We start from the raw sequence: 19,579 nt of genomic DNA, 5'->3' as shown, positions 1-19,579 counted from the left end.
GGGAGGGTTGCAGCACTGCTCAGGGAAGACCTGTGGAATTGGCCTCCTTTCAATTGGTTTGAAATTGTGACAAGCTCAATAGCTGCAGTTAAACTAAATTATTCTCTTAACCAAAAGCAGAATTTCCACTTTTTTGCTTAGGGAATTCTTACTGTGGCATGCTGTGAGGTCAGGGTATTAGCCAACTAAGAGGCACAGAAGTTTCTGTAGAATTCCAAGTTGTCCCACAAAAATAACTATTACCACAATAAAGTAAATCACAAGCTTGCATTTCCAGATTTACTCAACATGTATCTCCAGCATCCCTGAAGTCAGAAGTGATTTTGTAGAGAACTGACACAGCTTTAATCTAGTGGAAAAAAATTATTTCTCAAGCAGCTTATAAAAATGGGAAAATAGAATTGCCTTTATGGCTGGTACAGCTGCATTATAGGAGCTGTCTTCAGAGAATAAATAATTTCATTGCCACTAAAATATTTATATCCCTTTCCAAGCCTTCAGTTTTGTTTTGTTTTTCAAATAGTATTCCTCATTTGGTACGCTTTTGTTTTCTTCAGCACTCTAGGTATCATTTTTCAATGATAGGATAGCAGGTCAGTTTTGTGTAAGATACTCAGGACTGGTTTGAAGAACAAGAGGTAAAGACTTTGTTTTAAAAAATCCAACCTGGATTTTTTTCAGGTTGCATATTTGTATATCACGACTAAGTTCAAAGATTCAGATCCATCAAATTATGCACAGCTATCTTGTTTGTGCATGTGGATGTGTTAAACTCTTCCTTCCCATCGGTGCCTTGCTGTTAAGTGAGATTGTGAACTTGCCATCGAGTATAAACATGTTTAAATGTAGTATCCTGACATTTTTTATCAAGATGTGTAGCTGAGTGAGTGCAAGAACTGTGATGTATGTATTACACCATCATTGGGGATTAAGGCTGTCCTTAATCTGACCCTGAGAAACCTTGTGCCAGGTTGGAACCTAAATTTTTGGCTGTGAAAATGCAGAAGGATGAAATGTAATATCATGATGGGCCAGACAAATGCAAAGATGTTGGGAGTCTTCTGCAGCCTTTATAAAGAGAGCCCCATGTGCAGCAAACTGAGTTTGGTTGGCTTTTACACCCCAGCTCCTAAATACAACTGACCATGGGTGTATCTGAGAGGCCCCTGATAACATATAAAGTCACTTCACTTTTAAAATAATGGGGGAAAAAAAAACCAACAACAAACCCTCCACTTTGTCATATCCCTGAAAAATAACTGAACAAAATTCAATGTGTTAAAGATGGATATTATCAAAGCCAAAGCACTTCTACATACCCATTGTGATTATGTCCCCAGCTTTAAAATCAGTAATGAAGAAGATCATTGTGGTGATCACATAAAAAAATTTTTGGCTGTTTTTTTTTTTTCAGTTTCCTGATATAGACAAATGCCTCCCCACGTTCAGATCCTGCAGGCAATTAGTGTACTGTTAATTTTACTGACGTGTAAGGTGACTTGTATATTCACATGCAGCTCCTAGATGTGGTTCCACATATATTTTCTGTCTTTATTCTTATCCATCTTATCTATGCTTTTGACAAAATATTGATAGAAGTGCTGCAAGCAATCATCTGAGGAGCTGCTGGTCTGTGAGCAGAGAGTGTGCCAGGGAGGGCTGGGAGTTCACACCCAAACTGGCAGCATGGGCTCTCCAGAAGGGCTGGTTCCTCCCTTTGGGCAGATTATCAAGGAACTCATATGGTATGAGAAATAAATGGATGTAACCTCTGTTTTTCCAAACAAAAAGCCTCAAAAAAAAAAAAAAAAATATTATAAATAGCATCCATAAAGCTGCTTGGAGCAGCTGATTAAGTGTTTTCCTTTTTGTGTGCTAAAATAGTCCCACCACAGAAGGTTTTTAAACCTTTTCTATAAATTCATCACCATGGAAAAGGGGTCCTTAGGAGAGAACAGTCTGTGAGTCATCATAAGCTTTCTTGTTGTAGTACTACATCTAGTTCCAAAGGGTTGTTTTGAACTCTCATGTAAAACAACACCCAAAAACCAACGGGCCTTTATCTGAAAATCATAAAAATGTGAGCATTAAAAATCTGTTATACTTAGTAAAATAAAACTCCTTATTGCAGGCACATGCACACCTAATTCGTTTATACATAACAGGAAATTGGATTGATATCTGTAAGGAAAGATGGGTCAGGAAATACACTGCAATTTGAAGTATATGTGGTGTAGAATTGTAGCTGCACTTTGCAGTGCATAACTCTTTAAAGTGAAACAAAAAAATTTTCATGGAAATTACTTTTCTCTCCTTCTGCTTCACACATTTGGTTCCCATGTTCACTGAAAATGTAATTAAACAGTTTTATTTTCAGATTTATTCCAAAAGATTTTTTGAAAGTTGATTTAAAGAAAACCCATTGCATAACTAAGCATCCAAAAACACCTCCACTTTTTTCAAAACAAGTTACTGTACAACACCTGACAGTGCTAAAAGCAAAGTACATTTGTTAATATTTGCTACCCAACAGTGTGGGTTGCTTCCAGGGCATACCCAGACCTTGCTCAGCAGTGTGCACCTTGCATCCTTTCTCAGGCAAAGGTGTTGAAAACAGGGCAGTGGAGTCACCAGGATTCAGCTGGAAGGCAAGACACACCCAGGTTGTGCATTAAACTGGGAAATACCCCCAGGTGCAGCTGTGCCTTTGCAGACTCACTGCCAGGTTTGTCTCACTGCTCTCTTTATTCAAGGCAGATGGTAGAAAGCAAAAATGACACAATGTGCCAGGGGCCATGGAGACCAACCATCCAGCATTTTTAATTCAAAGACTCTACCATACATTTCTGCTTTATATGTATTTAATCTGTGCCTTTCCTGCAGTATCATTTCTCCTGGGAAGATCTCCTGTTTGAAGAGAAATTTGCAAATACCATTTGACCTCAGTCTAGGTGTGCAAGGTGCCCCTTTGCTGAGGGACTCTCCTCATTGCTGTTCTCAGAGACATTCTACCTGGACACAAAGCATTGCATCTCAAGTCAGCACTGTCACCTTGCTCATGTCCCTGGGGGGAAAATAAGAGAGCTGTCTGTGTGTCTGAGGGTCTCTAGCTGGTCAGAGTGACCCTGAGATGTGTTAGAAAGTCTCTTTTCCCAGCCCAGCGCTCAAAGAAGGAGTTGGAACTCTTCATTTCTCAGGTCTCAAGGTTGTTTATTGTATCTTATCTATAAAATTCTTTCTCCTGGCCTGCCGAGGTCTGCTCAGCAGGTCAGACAGAGGCACTCTGCCCGCCCCCGGGGTGGTGTTATCTTTTTATACTAAAAACTACATGTACAATATTTACAATTATATATATATATATATATACCTATCATCTATGTTAGACAGTGAGCTTCTACTCTAAACCAATCTAAAAGTGCCAACATCACAGCAGAAGATGGAGGCCAAGAAGAAGAAAGAGAAAGGCTGGACACACCCAGATTCCTCCATCTTGCCCCCTGAACCCTCATTCTAAAAACCCCAAAAAATCACTTTTTCACCCTCTGATAAATTCACTATCATTCTACTTAAACTTTCATGGCTTGTAATTCTTCACATAAGTAATTGTTTTTTCCAAAGGCTAAATCAAAAGCACAGGGGTCTTGGGCTCTGTGCCCAAGTCTCTGAGCCCCCTGGGCAGGGGCTTGAGTCTTCCAGGGCAGCCAGAGGAATTTCCTGGGTTCTGACACCCGTGAGACTCAGAGTTGTGGCAGTATTTAGCAGGTAGCATCATGTGCAATTGCTTCTGAGCTTAGTGCTTGAAGATTTAAAATTTCTTCGTCAAAATAGCACCTTAAATTGATGAAGAGTTCAGCACCCACGTCTCTATTATGCTTCTCTGAGACACAGAAATACCTAATTGTCCTATAATGAAAAAAAAAAAGCCTGCCTTTTCTCTTTCTTAACCTAGCAAGACTCCATGGAAATCAATGGAATTATGCCAGCCTCTTGCAGTAACACCAGCAAAAAGAGAATTTCCTTACAGGATTTTCCTCACTTTTTCCAGTAAATTTGCTGTTTTCCCCAGCTTTGAAGCCTACAGTTCCTGTCCTTTTGCAAAATTGTGGAGAGGCATTGTCCTTTATTTGAATAGTGACACTAAAAGTGTACTTTCCATGAATTAAAATATATAATCATTATGTGGAAGTGGACTAGGCAAGAAGTGATGATAAAATAGTTTGGGGAAACTTAGCATGCTACAGACATCTCATGCAGCAGTATTTCACACCATAACATTTTTTACTCCATAAATATTTTCATCTTTCTTGCTGTAACTTGCATAAATGAATAAATGCATAGAAAACACTAATGATAAGCCCTAAATTAAATCTAAGCTCACCATCTTGACATTTACTTTTTAAAATATGTATGAGGCAATTCCTCTGATCTTTTTTTTATACACTTACAAACACATGCTTACAAGTTATTTGTGTTTCAGGGCCAAGTACAGTAATGAGTAAAGGCTTCATCCTCCTATTGCTGAAAGACTTTGTACAGTCATGAGGGCTTGAGGATCAAGGTTTTAAATTGAACTCAAGAGATTGCCTATCAGGAATAACCAGATCCTTCCAAACGTGGTCCCATTCAGCAGCAGGAATTGCTACATGCTCTTAACCCTCATTCTCTATGCTTTGAATGATCATTACCTACAAAAAAATACACTTTTTCTTTTTATTTCCAGTTATTTTCTGAAGCTATTTATTCCATAAAGATTCAAGATATGTTAGGAAAACTTGATGGACTTAATGGCTGAATTAAAAGAACTAGGGTGAAATGCAATAGTTCAAGATTAACATCACACATACAGGAATTTCTCGTATTACTGCAAATCCTTTGGTTGGATCAAGGAGAAAAACCAGCAACATAGTATTCAGCCACAGGATGACTGTGATTTTCAGTGTGTTAGGACCATAAAATTGAGTTTGTATGAGAATTTTCAAAGGAGTAACAGAGCTTACACAGTGCTTTTGGCCCATGCTTTTCAGGAGCAGAAAACCAGGAAGAGGTGCAGAGAAGAGCTATAGGGACATCTGATTAAATAATCTCCAGATATCGCATCAACAAAAATTCTTCTCTTACTCTATTAAATTATTTCTCCAAAGATGGAAATAATTTTGGATTGAATATATTACAAGCATTATATGTATTATAATAAGAGGAACAGAGTACAATTAGAAAAGACCTACTGGTCATAAGGTCTTCCTCTTTGCTGTTAAAGGAAATGATGTAATAAATTTGACAAGTTTTTTTTTTTTTCTGGGCCACTGATAAATATTCTGTCTAAATTAGAGGGTAGAAAAAATAAATTTGAAATAAACACAAATTTAAGTGAAGAGTGTGACTTATGAAAATAAAAGTAAGATTTCTTCTTCTCTGTTTTTCAAAGATAGAAATATTATCTGATCCGTGAAAAGACGTTATCAAGGCATATAAATTACATGCCCCATTCAGTGGTTCCCACACAGTTGGAAATGTGCAGGTATTTGACTGCAGTGGCCAGTAAAGGTCAAGTAAAACCATAACTTATAAAAAGTGGAGTCCAGATAGCTTATGTTCTATAAATTAAGGATTTTCTATGAAATTCAGACATTCAAAAGGAAAGGCTTAAAGCTTACACAGGTATGTAGTAAGCTATTATTAGTATCAGAAAAGCAGCTATTTTACTTACTTCTGGGTATATGGGATTTTTAATATAAGCACCCTTTTAAAAATATCAATTTTAATGTGTTTTGTTCATGGTAGTGCATACTGAACTTAGGCAATTTTATCAGAATACCACCAGTTTAAAATTTTCATTAAAGACTGTAGAAGATTGCTTTCATTGAAAATATACTTTATATTTTCCAGGTTAGTAATTTGCCTGAACAACCAAAAGTGGGGGTTATTTCCAACCTTTGAGCATATTTCAAAATTCCACAGCTGTCTCCAAAGCAAGAGAGCATGGACACCTCTTGAACTCTTTGCTGTTATTCTACAAATATCAATACATCAAAAAAATCGGAGATGTGAAAAATACTATATTATTTGAAAAAGAAAAGGGGTTTTTTTCAACATCATTGAAGGCTATGGAGTAAATGCAGAATGTTTCAAGACTTAGGAAGAGTTGTAGAATTTTTTCTGTGAAAGCTGTATATATTGCTTTCCACCTATGGTCCCTGCCTTGCTCCCTTTACCGTGGCCAACAGGAAGCTTAAAAGCCATGGGTTTATTTATGTCCACATACTCTCACAAGTTTAAAGGATGACATCATCTCTGTTTGTAGGGGCGGGGAGCTGAACCATGCCTACACTGCCAGCTGAGCATAGCTGTGCAGCCCAGCCTGTCCATCAGGCTTTGCAGGCAGGTGTGTGCCTGGTCTCAGAGTCAGGCTGAGTGCCAGGCTTTGGCAAGACCCTGTGCTTCGAGCACACCCACCACCACAGAGACCGGAGTCTTGCTGCAGACAAACCAATCCACCATCAAATATCTCTAACCAAATACAGGGTCTGTGGTTTTTATACATGCATGGATACAAAGCATGTGGAGCTCAGTATAAGGAGCCTTCTGCCAAGCTGGCACTGAACCTCACTGGAAATGACCTGTGTTTGTTTGTTCAAGGTCTTACAGGAAGTCTGGGAAGAAAAAGTTTAATGCAGTCTTCTACCATTGAACCTTTCCCCCTTCACCCTTCTGCTCTTGGCATCTAGATTCTGTAACAACCTTCTGACAGATTTGGTGTTCCGCCTTTCACTGAAGCCAAGAGCAAATCTGCTGCACAGAGTCCTGAGATACTTAATTTGGAAATAATTGCTGCACTTGTCTCAAAATGTACATGGGGCTTAGAGTGAACTGAAGCAACTCTGAAGCTCAGGAAACCCAATGAGCTTCTGTGTGCACTTCAGAATGATGGCAGCTGCAGGAATGTGCAGGCTCTGGCCTGAGCTTAAGCTAAGTGATCAGGACATAGATAAATAATGGGACATGACATGAGAAATTGCTGAATATGACAATGTGAGAAGCTGACAAAAAATTCAGAGAGCACTGTCAAATACAGCTGGATCTTGCAGAAGGTAAAGGAGGAGGTATTTGAGAAAAGGTTGAATTTCACAGGTAATTGAAAGGGAGTACCGGGGAAGTTTTTTGGGCAACAATACCTGGGTAACCCTATCAGTGATACCACATGAAGCTGAGATTACCTAGAAATGCCAGATTTGGGTACCCATATAGCAAAGCTGGGACCAATTGGGGTAAAGTAATTAGGGATGGGTTGTTTCTTTGAGAGGAGGTAGCGTGAGCAAGGTAGAAGTGTGGTGAAAGGGAGGATGAAGAACAGGAAAAAATGTATGCAGCTGATGTAATCAGATCTGTTCAGGACACTGGCTGGGGAGTAATTGCTTGCTACAGTCTAATCAGGACATTAAATCTTGTCTGGCCCCACCACACAAGTTCAACATGCCTCTGCAGGATGAAAAGGGGAAGCTTTCCTCTTTGGGCAGAGGGAGGAGCACCCAGATGGACAGATAAACTTTCTGGTCCTGTCAGGCCTATGCCAGGCCTGACAGCATCACCATCTACTCCTTGCTTCCTTACAAAGCACAGAGTAACTCACCTTATTGCCATAAGCCATGGCAATAAAGAAGTAGATGGGGTTATAGCAGCAGCTCCTTTCAATAATATGTTACCAGAATGATGATGATCCTTTCCTTAAAAGTAGCTGTAGTCAAATATGTCATTGGAAGGATTGTATCAAAGTTAAACAATCATCAGCTGTTTCATGCAAATATGTTATTACAGTATGTCTCTCAGGAAATTAATATGAATGAGTATACATGCTGTTTCATTTAAGCAGATTATTGCAGCCTCCCCTGCGGATCTTAATCCTGCACAGTTAGCACAATATTTCCTTGTCAGCTGGTTGCTTAATTTGGTCTGTTTGTTTAAGTGTTTATTGGTCTTGTTACTTCTTATTTTATTTTCTGCCCTGAATCTCTGCCCTCTTTCTCTCTTCTTTTGCACATGACTGGATGACACTTGATGAAAGCAAGACAGCATTCATTATCACACAGAGTTCATTTTTCTTTTTTGAGACAGAGACATGCACTGAAGCAATTGGTTCCCACTTCACGTGTGTAAGCTAGGTGGCCCTATAGCCAGTGTTTATGAGACATGGGAGGCCAGCTTTTATTGGAAAAGCTTTGTTCCTTAGTTGGAATGAAAACTGAAATTTTTGCAGATACCAACATTCCCCTACCATATGTGTCTGAAATGAAGCAGTGCAGAGGAGGACTGCTAGTAATATAGCATTGCTTTAGTCTGTAAAGTTTCCTGCTGGGTAAAGAAACCCTTTTTGCACCTGAAAAACATCTATGAAACTCAGATATTCTATGCTTGGGAATTAGCACGTAAGTTCAGCTTCCCAAGAAGTCATCTGTGCTATGCTGATAAATGTAAGGCAATAACATACTTTGCCTGCTCAGCATTTCTGCCTATATTACCCAAGCACCTATTTTTTGTTCAAAATTATAAATTAGCTAGCTCTTTCTTATACTAGGAATGGTCTCAGTTTTCCTGCCTTAATAGCTAAAAGGTAGAAAATATATACATTGCTATCTAGACAATGCAAATGGAGTTCTCTTCTGTTTGGGTCAGCATCTGCTGTAAAACAGAAAACCATAATGAAGGGCTCAGGAAGTTTTGTAAAGTTCCCTTTCCAGATGTACCCACCAGGTTTCAGGAAGTAGCCCAGCCTTATTTGTCTATCTTGATTTTGTAGCACTACTGAATCACAGTTAAAGCTCTTCATCCCAGTAACAGAGAGAGAGAAAAACATTAATGTTTTATTATTTCTTAACCTCTTCACTATCAGAATTTAGTGGAGAAAGGGGAATGAAGCAATTGATCTTTCATCACAAATGATATCTGATGGCATATTGGGAGTTGACAAGAGGCTTTCATACTGCAGATCTTTTCAGATGTGTCACTCAGCCTTAATGAACCTCTAAAGTGCAGCAACTATGGCAGCTTGTTCTCAAGAACTGTAATCCCTCCTCTGCTATTAGGAATGGATGCCTAATAAGTGGGGATTTATTTTCTTTCTTTTTTTTTTTCTATAGGTATTTGATTTATAGCATATCACTTCCTAAACTGTGTTTAAAATACTTGTAAAGCCTTTGCAAACATGCTTTTATTAAATTCCATGTGAGAGCAGAGATCTGATTAAGGTTCACATTAGTCAGGAGAATAAAACAATAAAAAGGATTTTCCTGAAGGAAATGAGGAATTTACATAAATGCAGTTCATGCCATGTGACTTCATCAGGAAAGTTTCATGAGAGAGAACTGCTTAATTCCATCAGTAAAGAAGTCGTAGATTTGCTGCAGAATAGTTTCTTTGGATCCATCTGGTCTGTTCATAGATGAGTAAAACTATGAATTAAATGGGAAAAAAGTAAATGAAAAAGCCAAAGAAATAAACCAAGAATTTAAGTCCCCATTGGCATCAGGAAGTATTGCCCTTCCCAGGGCCACGTAGCATATTCTGTGTTTCCAAAGCAGCTGTGTCATTTCTCATGCTGTTCCTGAAAAATATAAGGGGGTGATGACGGGAAAAAAAGGAGTCATTGCATGTCAGTGCTGGCCAACAGCTGGTCACCCATTTTGCTCAGACACAAGGCTGTCCCTGGGGACATCAGCCTGGCTTCTACTCTGCTCACCACACTCATTCAGTCAGTTCATTTGCTAAAGCTTGTGTTCTGCTCTTGGCAAAGGCTTTCAACACAGTTTTGTGTTTACACAAAATTCAAAAGATCTCACTAAGTCCTAGCTTTAAATTCCATTAGTCTAATTGCTAGGGGTAAATTGAAAGTTTGTCATGGTGGATATAAATTTCTACACTAATTTATACAAAATATATCTCATCTTGCTGTTTGTTTAGAATTTTTTTAAATAAGGTTAAAAAAAAAAAAGATTTAAAGGCATCATGGTTAGAAAATTAACCTTACCTGCATAAATCAGCAGACTGCTGACATATGTCTTGCCGGCAGCAAAACTTTCCCTAGCTGGATATAGATATGATTACTTGTTTCTCATCAGCTCAACATAAAGGATGGCAGGGGACCTCACCAGGGGATGGTCCTGAGTGTTTGGGGTGCATCTGCCATTTATTAACCACATTAGTACATGATTTGATAGATTTTGTTGGCTTTTAAATAGTGGGTTGGTTACTGAATTTCTACCTTAAATTCAGTGGGCATTGCATAGCATTTAGGGTAATAATTGGATTTCTTTAATGTGAAATGTAGCCAGAAAAGCTATAAAGCTAAAAAATTACCTTAGAACTGTCGATATCTGAAGTAAAGCTAGATTTCCTGTCTGTGCTTTGTTGAAGAAGGCATAATGATTATGCACTGACTAGCCAGCCTACTGAAGTGGGTGTTAGAAGATAGTTCTCAGGAATCCAGTGTATTCCCACAGCTTGCATGCTCAAAAATCGAAAGGGCTTTGCCATAATGGCTTAACCATCTCTTAATAAAATACTGAAACTACCATGCTAAACTGCTAAACTGCTTGCTGTGAGCTCTCTAGCAGCAGACTCAGCCAGAGCTTGAAGCATTTCCCAACAATGTGTCAAGTGATCAATCTGTCACAGCACCAATACTTTCCTCTCCGGGGCAGGGTTTTTCATCCCATTGGAAAGGACAGAGTTGCTGAGCTAATCGAAGGCAGTTTACAGTTTGAATTCAAGACCATACCTCGGTGATATCTGCTCCTTCGAAATTCCATTACAGCTGTGTAACACATGCTTAGCTACTTATTTCATTAAAATCTGGTTTTTATATGTTGGTTGTACCAATCCTTCCAGAAATGTCTGATGGATCTTTATAAGCTACATCAACTGCCTGGGCAATCATTACTTCTTTATTACTTTTTCATTATTTTCTTCTTCACAGCAATTTAGTACTTAGAAAGAAGTGAGTAATGGAAAAGAATATTACTCTTGTATGTATGATAAATTCAAAGCATCTATTTTCCTTTAAAAGATGCAGCAGTTGTAGTATTCTAAGAGATTTATTCCTCTCTGTGCAAGCTCCAAAACAGGAGGTTAAATTTGGCATGGAAGCATAGTAATTTCTCCTAAATTTTTGGGCTGCCAAATTATAACAAGAGAGCTTTCAGAAATCTTTTTTTCCTTAGGCATAAACCATTTGTCCAGCAAGGTCAACAGCAGACAAGGCAAATGGACTAAGGTCCACACCTGTGGGTACATCAGTGTTACTGCAACAGTAGCCTGGAGTCTTACTGGACCAAAAACTTCTCAATGCCATGTAGGATTTGGAAGGTTTGGGGCCTGTCAGCAGGGGTGAGAACCAAAACTGGAGAGCTGAGACAGAAAGGAGAGCAAATGTTGACTGTAGAGAAAAGACTAAAAAAGAATAGGGGGTAAGGTAAAATTATTTCCAGAAACAGGTAAGACACTTCAGAATTCAGAATTTATTAGTAGTGCTTTCTTCTGAACTGGCAGTATTTAATGCTTACCTATGAATGCATTAAGGATTCTTGCAGCAAAGGTGAGTCCTACCAGAGCTGTAGCTGCAGTTCATCAAAGGCAAGACCTGGTGCCTGAGAACAGCAGCAGCTTGGGAGCCTTCCTAGAACAGTGAGCCAGGAAGGGCACACTCAGCAGTGCTGTTTCTAGTTGGCCAAATACCTTCTCACCACACTCAGAACCTTCAGCAAAGGAGGAGAGCTTACAGGATACTTGAGAGTGAAAACTCTCAATGTCAAGGGAAATTCTACTGTTTAAAATTCCCAGATAATATAGAAACTGTAGATAAAGAAATTGCTTAAAAGGCATCGTGGCTACTGGATGGAACTGTAGAAATAAAGATATGCATGACTGCCAAGGTCTCTTGGAAGAGAAGTACTGATTATCAACAGTATAAATTAAAAACTCAAAATGTAGGAAAATGCCAAAATTCACATTGGCCCCTTAAAGTTATTTCATCCTTCTTGTGTATGGCTGATGTTTTAGTTACATGATCATTCCCTCTATTTTCTGTGGTCTCCAGCATCCATAGGTCATGACAGATGCTGGTCATTTGTTTCCTGTTTGCAAAATTATGTCCTTTGAGATCATAAGTCATAGAATGGCTGGAGTTGGAAGGGACCTTAAAGGTCATCTAGTTCCAGCCCCCCCTGCCATGGGCAGGGGCACCTTTCACCTGAACACGTTGTTCAGAGCCTCATCCAACGTGGTCTTGGACACTTCCAAGGATGAGGCATCCAAAGCTTCTCTGGGCAATTAGTTCTTGTGCTCCTCACAGCAAAGAATTTCTTGCTTGTATCTTACCTAAACTTACTCTATTTCAGCTTCTGTTAAAGAAAGTGAATAAAGTCAGCTATTATTATCTAGAACCTTCTGAGCATGTGTGAGCAGCTATTTACTTCACAAAACTTGTGTAAGTTTTAATGGGTAAAGCAAAAGGCATGCCCCAATATGAAGACCACCTCTTTTCTCAAGTCAACTCCCCTCTTGAATGCGTGAAACAATGAACTTTGCAAAGTCCAATAAAGGTTTAAACATGAAAAAACAATGTATTTTACTTAATCTCATCCTTGAAAACAGATCAGTCATTTTGGAAAAAGATTTTCTTTGTTGTTCTGAGGCAGATATTCAGTATGGAAGATGTCAGACTGAATGGTTTAACTTAGAAGGAATGAACAAAACATTTGGATGTAAAGGGAAGGTCAAGCTGACACTGATCTGTAAAGGGCAAATAATTTCTATGGACTTGCATAATCCAGCAGCAAGTTTAGAAGCAGAGGTCCAGCTAACCCAACATTTTCCAGGTGCTGAAAAAGAGCACAATTACAGTAGCTATCTGAACCTAATTACTGTCTCTTTGTACTGCTGCAAGGAGTCTTAAAGTGCCAATTCAATTCTCTGTTTTTGGCAGTGATAAAGTCATACGAGTTTTTCCTGAGAGTGAGAGGGAAACACAGATCCTGAGGGCTGCATTCAACAGGCTTAAGGTGAGTTTGATTATTTTCATCTTCTTTTTCTGATCTTTTTTGAAGACTGTAGTGGATTCACTGACTTGCCTTTCATTTGGCACTTCAAATTATTTTATTATCCGGAAAGAAGTCTTTGCCCATTAAATTACTAATTTACCAATAAAATAGCATAAGTATTACATTCATCATGCCTAACAAAATTAACAACACTTACTTTCTTAAAGTGATACAGGTGCCATACTTTGTAAATTTGCTTTCTTTGTTCTTTCACTTCTTGCTAGCATACATAGTTGTTTCATTATCTGCTCAATTGTTATTTGAAACACTGAGTTAGTTCATATTGTGAACACACAGAGTAATATAAAAAAGACTTCAGTTTAAGAACCTCTCTGGCAGAATAATTTTTTAGAGGCAGATTACAGAGTGTCTAGGACAGGGAGCCAAAGTCTTTCTTCCCTGGCCTTTCCCTGCAGATATAAATGAAAAGCAGCAGTGCCACTGCAGCAGTGCAGCACAGGAGCACTCTGCAGCATGCTGCTTTGCTGGCACAGCTTACAAAGGCAGAGGCAGCATTTCCACTGCAGCCTGGCTCACTGTCCCAGAGCATGGGGACTACCTGTAAGCCAGGTCTATAGTCCTGAAGAAAGGACTGTAGCATGCACATGCACTGCCCCCAGGTACTGTGGGACAGGGATAAGCTTCGTTAATTGTCACCAAAACAGCCTAACCCGAGCAGATTCAGGCAAGTAACAATTGGATCAATATGTTGAGTGCCACAGCATTTGGAGCATGTGCAAAAGCTTTGGGCTGCTCACTACCTTCAACTCCAGCAAGCTATGAGGCAGTCTGTGATGTAATTCTGCCTCTGCCTCATTTATTGTGAGAACACAATAAATGACTGTGTTCTCAGTGAGGAACAAATGGAGGTGCATATAATTTTCTAGTCCAATAGTTAACATCTGGGATACAAGTAAATCAAGTCTCTGTCTGCATTCCATGTAAAACAAAACTAAGGTGTTAGAAGAACTCTTACACCCTTCCATCTTTCAATTATGATGAAGCTTTCTTGCTAGTGTTTTTTAAAGAAAGAGGACTGAGTTACCTTAGGTACCTTAGCCCAGGAGAAGGCTTACTGCTGTGAATACTCCAGCAGTCAAGACATGTACACCTTACTAGCTTTAAGTAGGAAAGCTGAGGCTGTCTTCATCACATCTGCATTTCTTAACACTGTGTTTGGTTAGTTCCCCATTCAAGATGCTGTGCTGTGTAACCCCCATTCTCAAGACATCCAGCCTGTGCACATGCTGAATGAAAAATTTCAATATGTTCAAAAGAGACAGTGTTATGATGCCATGGATTAGACACTTTGCAATTGTTATGCCCAACTCTCCTAAAGAATATTGTCTCATATTTGTTTCTGCACTGCTTATTAAGGACCTGACCTTCACCTGTGAATGTAACACCCCAAAGCCCCAAATACATGTTTTACTCCCAGCTAGGAAAAAAACCCAACCATAAACCTGAGCAATACATGTGGAAGCTGGTTTTTGCATTAATTTCTTCCCCCTGGATGTTGGAAAATGAAGAGGGAGCACATGTGGTTTTTTCCTTTCTCCTCATATTGTAAAGCCTGCGAAGCAAAGGGGTTGCTCACCTTCCTGTAACTGTTTCTCATTACAGAGCTCCCTTAGGCTCCCAGAAAGAGATTCCTTCAAATCAAAGTGGGAGCAGTAGAAACTTGAATAAATAATTGCATACTGTAACTCTGAGAGCAGGATAATAAAATTTTGGCAAACTTCAGCAGAATCTGACTAGTTAATTAGAAAATGATTGATTCTGGTGAGAAACTAAGCTGAGGAGGTTGAAAGGATGACTCAAAAAAGAGAGAGTGTAGTGACACCCAGTTTCATGAGCAGAGGCTGGGTTTGGCTGCATGTCAGGTCTTAAGGCTCTTCCATCTGCAGCTGCTTCACTACCCATCTGCATGGGGTGGAAGAGACACACGAGTGGATAACAAGTAATAGATATGTTTAACATTAATTTATCATATTTCCACCTGGCAAAAAAACCCTCAAGTTATTCCCTCATGAAGAAGTGGATCAATAATGACACTCCTCAGAAATGCCCAGTCCTTACAATAGCAGCAGAAGTCATTTGTGGCTGCAAGTCATCAGGCAGCCCCATTGAGTCTCCATGTCAATTCTCCCCATCCTTCTCTCACCCCCAGGCTTCCAGAGTTGAAATTCAATGTACAGTGGATTTATGTTCTGTTTTTTAAATACCAGCCTTTAAACACAATGTCGATTATATGCTCCGGAGAAAATGAAAGACAGTGCACAAAAAAACCCTAAAATCCTCAGTGGTGCAAAATAAGCTGCAAACGAACCCCAGATATAGTCCTGTTGCCATCTTAACACAGTATGCCTGACAAACAACAGAAATATGAGCAGGAATGTCAACAGAGATGTATGAATTGCTATAATTACAAAGACTGCACTTTAGATTTTTTCAGTTTTGAGTCAGAAAACCAGAACTAGTTTAAAGACACATCTCCTTTGAATCTGTTTTGGTTTGAGCAGTAAATTAGTACCAACCTGCTACATTATTCACACATTCTGTTCCTCAAGGGGGAAATAAAGATGGAACCAAGATCTTTTCAAGATATTACAGTTTTGTTATGTTATTCAGTGTTGTGCAAAATTCAGTTTTCAACCTGAGTTATGATGTGGCTTGATAGTATTCGCTACCATTGTCAGTATTATAAGAATAAGAAAAGTCAATAAAAATAAAACTTACATAATTTTTGTTGTTGAATTGAGAAGAATACATGTACTTGGGTTTCAGACATGTTTCTTTACCCTGGAAAGTTGGTCTATTAGAGATGAGGTATATTTCAGAGGGCCAAAAGTTACATTCTCTTGGCATGTCAGGATTAGTCCCAGTTAGTAAAACAGGAATTGCAGTGCAAAAGTCATTTGGGGAGCCCAGTTTACCCCTGGTGTGATCCATGCACAACATAAATATTTTGAATAAATTCCCAGGACAGTGCAAGCACAGAATAGGTTCTGCACAAATGGATTGTATGCCTGTTCCATGATTTCCTTGCACAGAACAGACCATCTGTGGTAATAAGGCAAAGGGAACATAATCCCTCCTATCCCAGGCTTCCTCCTCGCTGTGTCTGGTGGAGGGAGGTTTTCTACAGACTTGTGGTGTTCTGTGCTCATTCAGCCATCCTTTAAATTTACACTTGTATGGCAGACTGATTTAGCCTTTTCTTCCAGCATACATCTCATAACACAAAGAATTATAAGAAAAACTCCTCTTTGTTCAGTTCAAATGACCCTATCCTTCTGAAGGACATTATCACAATAAGCTTGAAAAAAATGATCCTGATGATCCTATTGCAAAGGCAATGTATTCTGGTGTCAGGCAGAGAATAAGCAAATGCAAAGATACCCCTCCTTATTGTCTTCTCATTTGGACAAAGGGAAAAGAACCAAGAAGAAAATAAACCAGCAGTGAAAGAACAGCAATGTGTCATAAATAAAATGTCACTAATTTTATCTGCCAGCTTCTTAATTACTGTCCTTACCACTGATTTTTCCTGAGTAGATTTTGTCATTTACAGTCTAACACCAGGGCAGTGGGGAAGGAAGTGGTGAGAGCTCTGCCTTTTGCCATGTTGAAGCCAATGCCATAGAGGTCAGCAAGGTCCATCCCTTTTGGGAAAAGCACCAGACACCAAAGGAATACTTTCCTGAATGTGCATTTACAGAAACCTACACTGAGACATCCTTGAAGGATCATCTGGGAACTGGCTATATGTCTCAATGTATTTGAAGTATCTTAGAATGTGTCCCGGTGATTAACTTGGACAGTGACAGTTGAGCTAAAACATAACCCCCAAAATTCATACAAGAATTTCAAGGACTACTGAGGGGTTTTAGTCCACATGGAAACCTCTTGATGTCAAACAGGACTACTCTTCTACCAATACCTGAGCTGTGAGGCTAATTCACACATTTTTACAGAAGTTGTAGTCCCTAAGAACATCTGAAATCTAGCATCTGGAGCTCCTCAGGAGGGATATTTGCCCCCCCTTTCTAAGGGAAAAAACAAAAAGAGTCCATATAATGCTTGGTGTAACAAATCCCTGAATTCTACCCAAATTGTCCAGGCTCTGCTACCGTATGAATGCCATTGCCTGTACTGAGTGAATAATGGATAATGAATGTTTCATTCCACACATTTTACTTTTGTTCATGAATTGCCCAGTGGCAAATCACATTAGTCATAATCACTTGCTGAGTAATTTCCACAAATTAGTTTTGGTCTGTAGCTCCGTTGCCCACAGTACTTTGTTATTAATCATTATTATAAATGGATTCCTTCATAGGCTGGTTCTGTTAACGTTGAGGTGACAGAATATTGCTTTTTTTCCCTGGTGGGGTGAACATAGCATGTAGATCTGCACTGCCAGTAAAAATAGCCAGCTGTATGGATAAAAACTTTTCTGCTGTGAGTTCTGTAAAATTGCCTGAACATGCATGTAATCAACCAATAAACTCAGCTACAGTAAAGAATAAATATAGAAACCTAAATATAATGAATCAGATCAGCTCAAAGCAGAAGGAGGGGGCTCTAGCTCAGACCACTCTTGTCTCAGCCAGGCTGAGCAGTTCCCTGTGCCTCCCCACCAGCCCCTCACTGTAGGACTACATCTCTGCAGAAGAAGTTCTCAGGAAACTCTTGTGCATCGTGCACTGCTGGGTATGCAGTTATTTCTTAGGGCAATATGTGTCTGAGGTCAGAAGAAATGAGCAGGTGGGGAACAGAGAGCCATGCTCTTTTTTGAGGCAGGAGGTGGCAGTTTCTGGTTTTCACTGAGTGACAGAGGTAGTAGCAGCTGGCAGATGCCATCAGTATGTGTACAGCAGTATCTCTGGTCTCCAGCATGTTCCTACATCATTTCTTTCAGTCTCTGTGGGGAAGAAAAATAAGACCCTGGTAATTGTGCTTCCTACCAGCAGCACCACCCCACATCCTTAGACACGTTTGGCACAGACCTTGTCCCAGAGCCCACTGGGGTAGACGTGACAGTGAGTATGACAGAGGTCAGTGATGCTGGAGCTCCTGCCTTGGCTTACGTGCAAGATGTATGGTATGCAAGTATCCTATATGTTACATAGCAGTGCTCAGGAACATTTTCATAGGGTTGTTATGGACTAAAATGCAGCAAATACTTTGACGATTCAAGTGCAAACTCAGGAAATTGTTTATTTTCCTAGCTGTACATCACTGTCCAGCTTTTAGATTGGCTGCTGCTGTAATGCCATCCCAGGTGCCAGTCTTGAATTCTACACTTTCTGTTGCGGTCTTCACTGTTACAAATAATTTCTCTTTTTATATATATGGTACAAATCTTTAATCCTGACTTAGTGTTTAATAAAAGAAATATCTTTTTGCAGGTTCACTGTTCTACTCTAATAATTTCCAAATTATTACAGTAATCAACAAATGAAAGACAAACACTTAGGATGATAGTACCACACAAACATGAATATTACTGCCCATTCTCTGTCCCCCAGGACTCCTCTTGTCCGTCTGCTGTCCCTCTGCTTGTACACCTCTCCAATGACTGCCTATTTTCTCCTGCTCTTTCTTGTTCAGCAGACAGTTTGAGGAGCCTGTGGCTGATTTATGAGCCATTTCATGGTTTTAATTCTATTGAACCTGAATGACAGAAACAAATGTCACATTCCCAAGTGCTTTGCAAAGAAATAGGGATTTTCTTGGGTACTCAGATGCAGCAGATTCTGTTTATCTGCTCTGGAATTTTCCTTTGTAAGCATTATTTTTGAAGTAGCACTTCATTTGAGCCTTGAGTGATAACTTCTACTCCATCAGTGGTCTACAAGCACTTTTTATCACATAACGCCTGACTGGGATCGGGACTGTTTGTATAGGTAGCAAAAAAGCAACTGCTCTGTGAACATTCCTGGCATAATAGAGTTAGACCACTCATTCTTCGGTAGTTTCTATAAAAGAAATTCCTGGGCACAGCCAGGCACTTCCTCAACTTTGAGAGGAGCCAGCCTAGCAGGCCTTGAAGCCAGAACTCCATTCCCTTTTGTTTGTTTTCTAGCCCATACAGCAGCTGCTTATCCATTGTAATCCCTGAAGTGATCCTGTCATTGCAGTTCAGGGAATCAGAAAAAATGTCTCATAGAGGAAAAGGATCCCTTGGCTATAAATCTGATAGTTTACACCTCCATAGGAAAATGCTTTAAAAGGCTTCAGAGGACAAAAGCTTGTTTGAAAATGCAGTAAGAAAGCCTGTCAGCCCAAGTGGAAAGCCCAATTTGCAAAAGGAAAGAACTAGCTCAGCAGCCAGGGCTGCCTGCATTTTACTTTGCACCTACAGCAAATGATGCTTTAGATACTTTAGTTTTCAGTCTAGATTTTACCCTAGCTCATGGTTAGGGTTCCAGTCAGATATTAGAATATTTCAGATACACAAGGAACATCAGGTGACAACAGAGGGT

General features: G+C 39.5%; 1 protein-coding gene across 1 annotated transcript in view; it reads left to right on the top strand.

Annotated features, from left to right (window-relative positions):
• CPA6 (carboxypeptidase A6) overlaps positions 1-19,579 on the top strand; it is an 80,870-nt gene that overhangs the window by 23,052 nt on the left and 38,239 nt on the right. The window contains exon 2 of the mRNA XM_036395663.2: positions 12,974-13,049. Within this exon, the coding sequence (XP_036251556.1) occupies positions 12,974-13,049 (76 nt within the window). The remainder of the gene's footprint in view (positions 1-12,973; positions 13,050-19,579) is intronic.

Source organism: Molothrus ater, chromosome 1, assembly GCF_012460135.2.
Source record: "Molothrus ater isolate BHLD 08-10-18 breed brown headed cowbird chromosome 1, BPBGC_Mater_1.1, whole genome shotgun sequence".
NCBI lineage: Eukaryota > Metazoa > Chordata > Aves > Passeriformes > Icteridae > Molothrus > Molothrus ater.
Note: the sequence above shows the minus strand (reverse complement) of the source record. Positions and strands in the feature narration are given on the sequence as shown.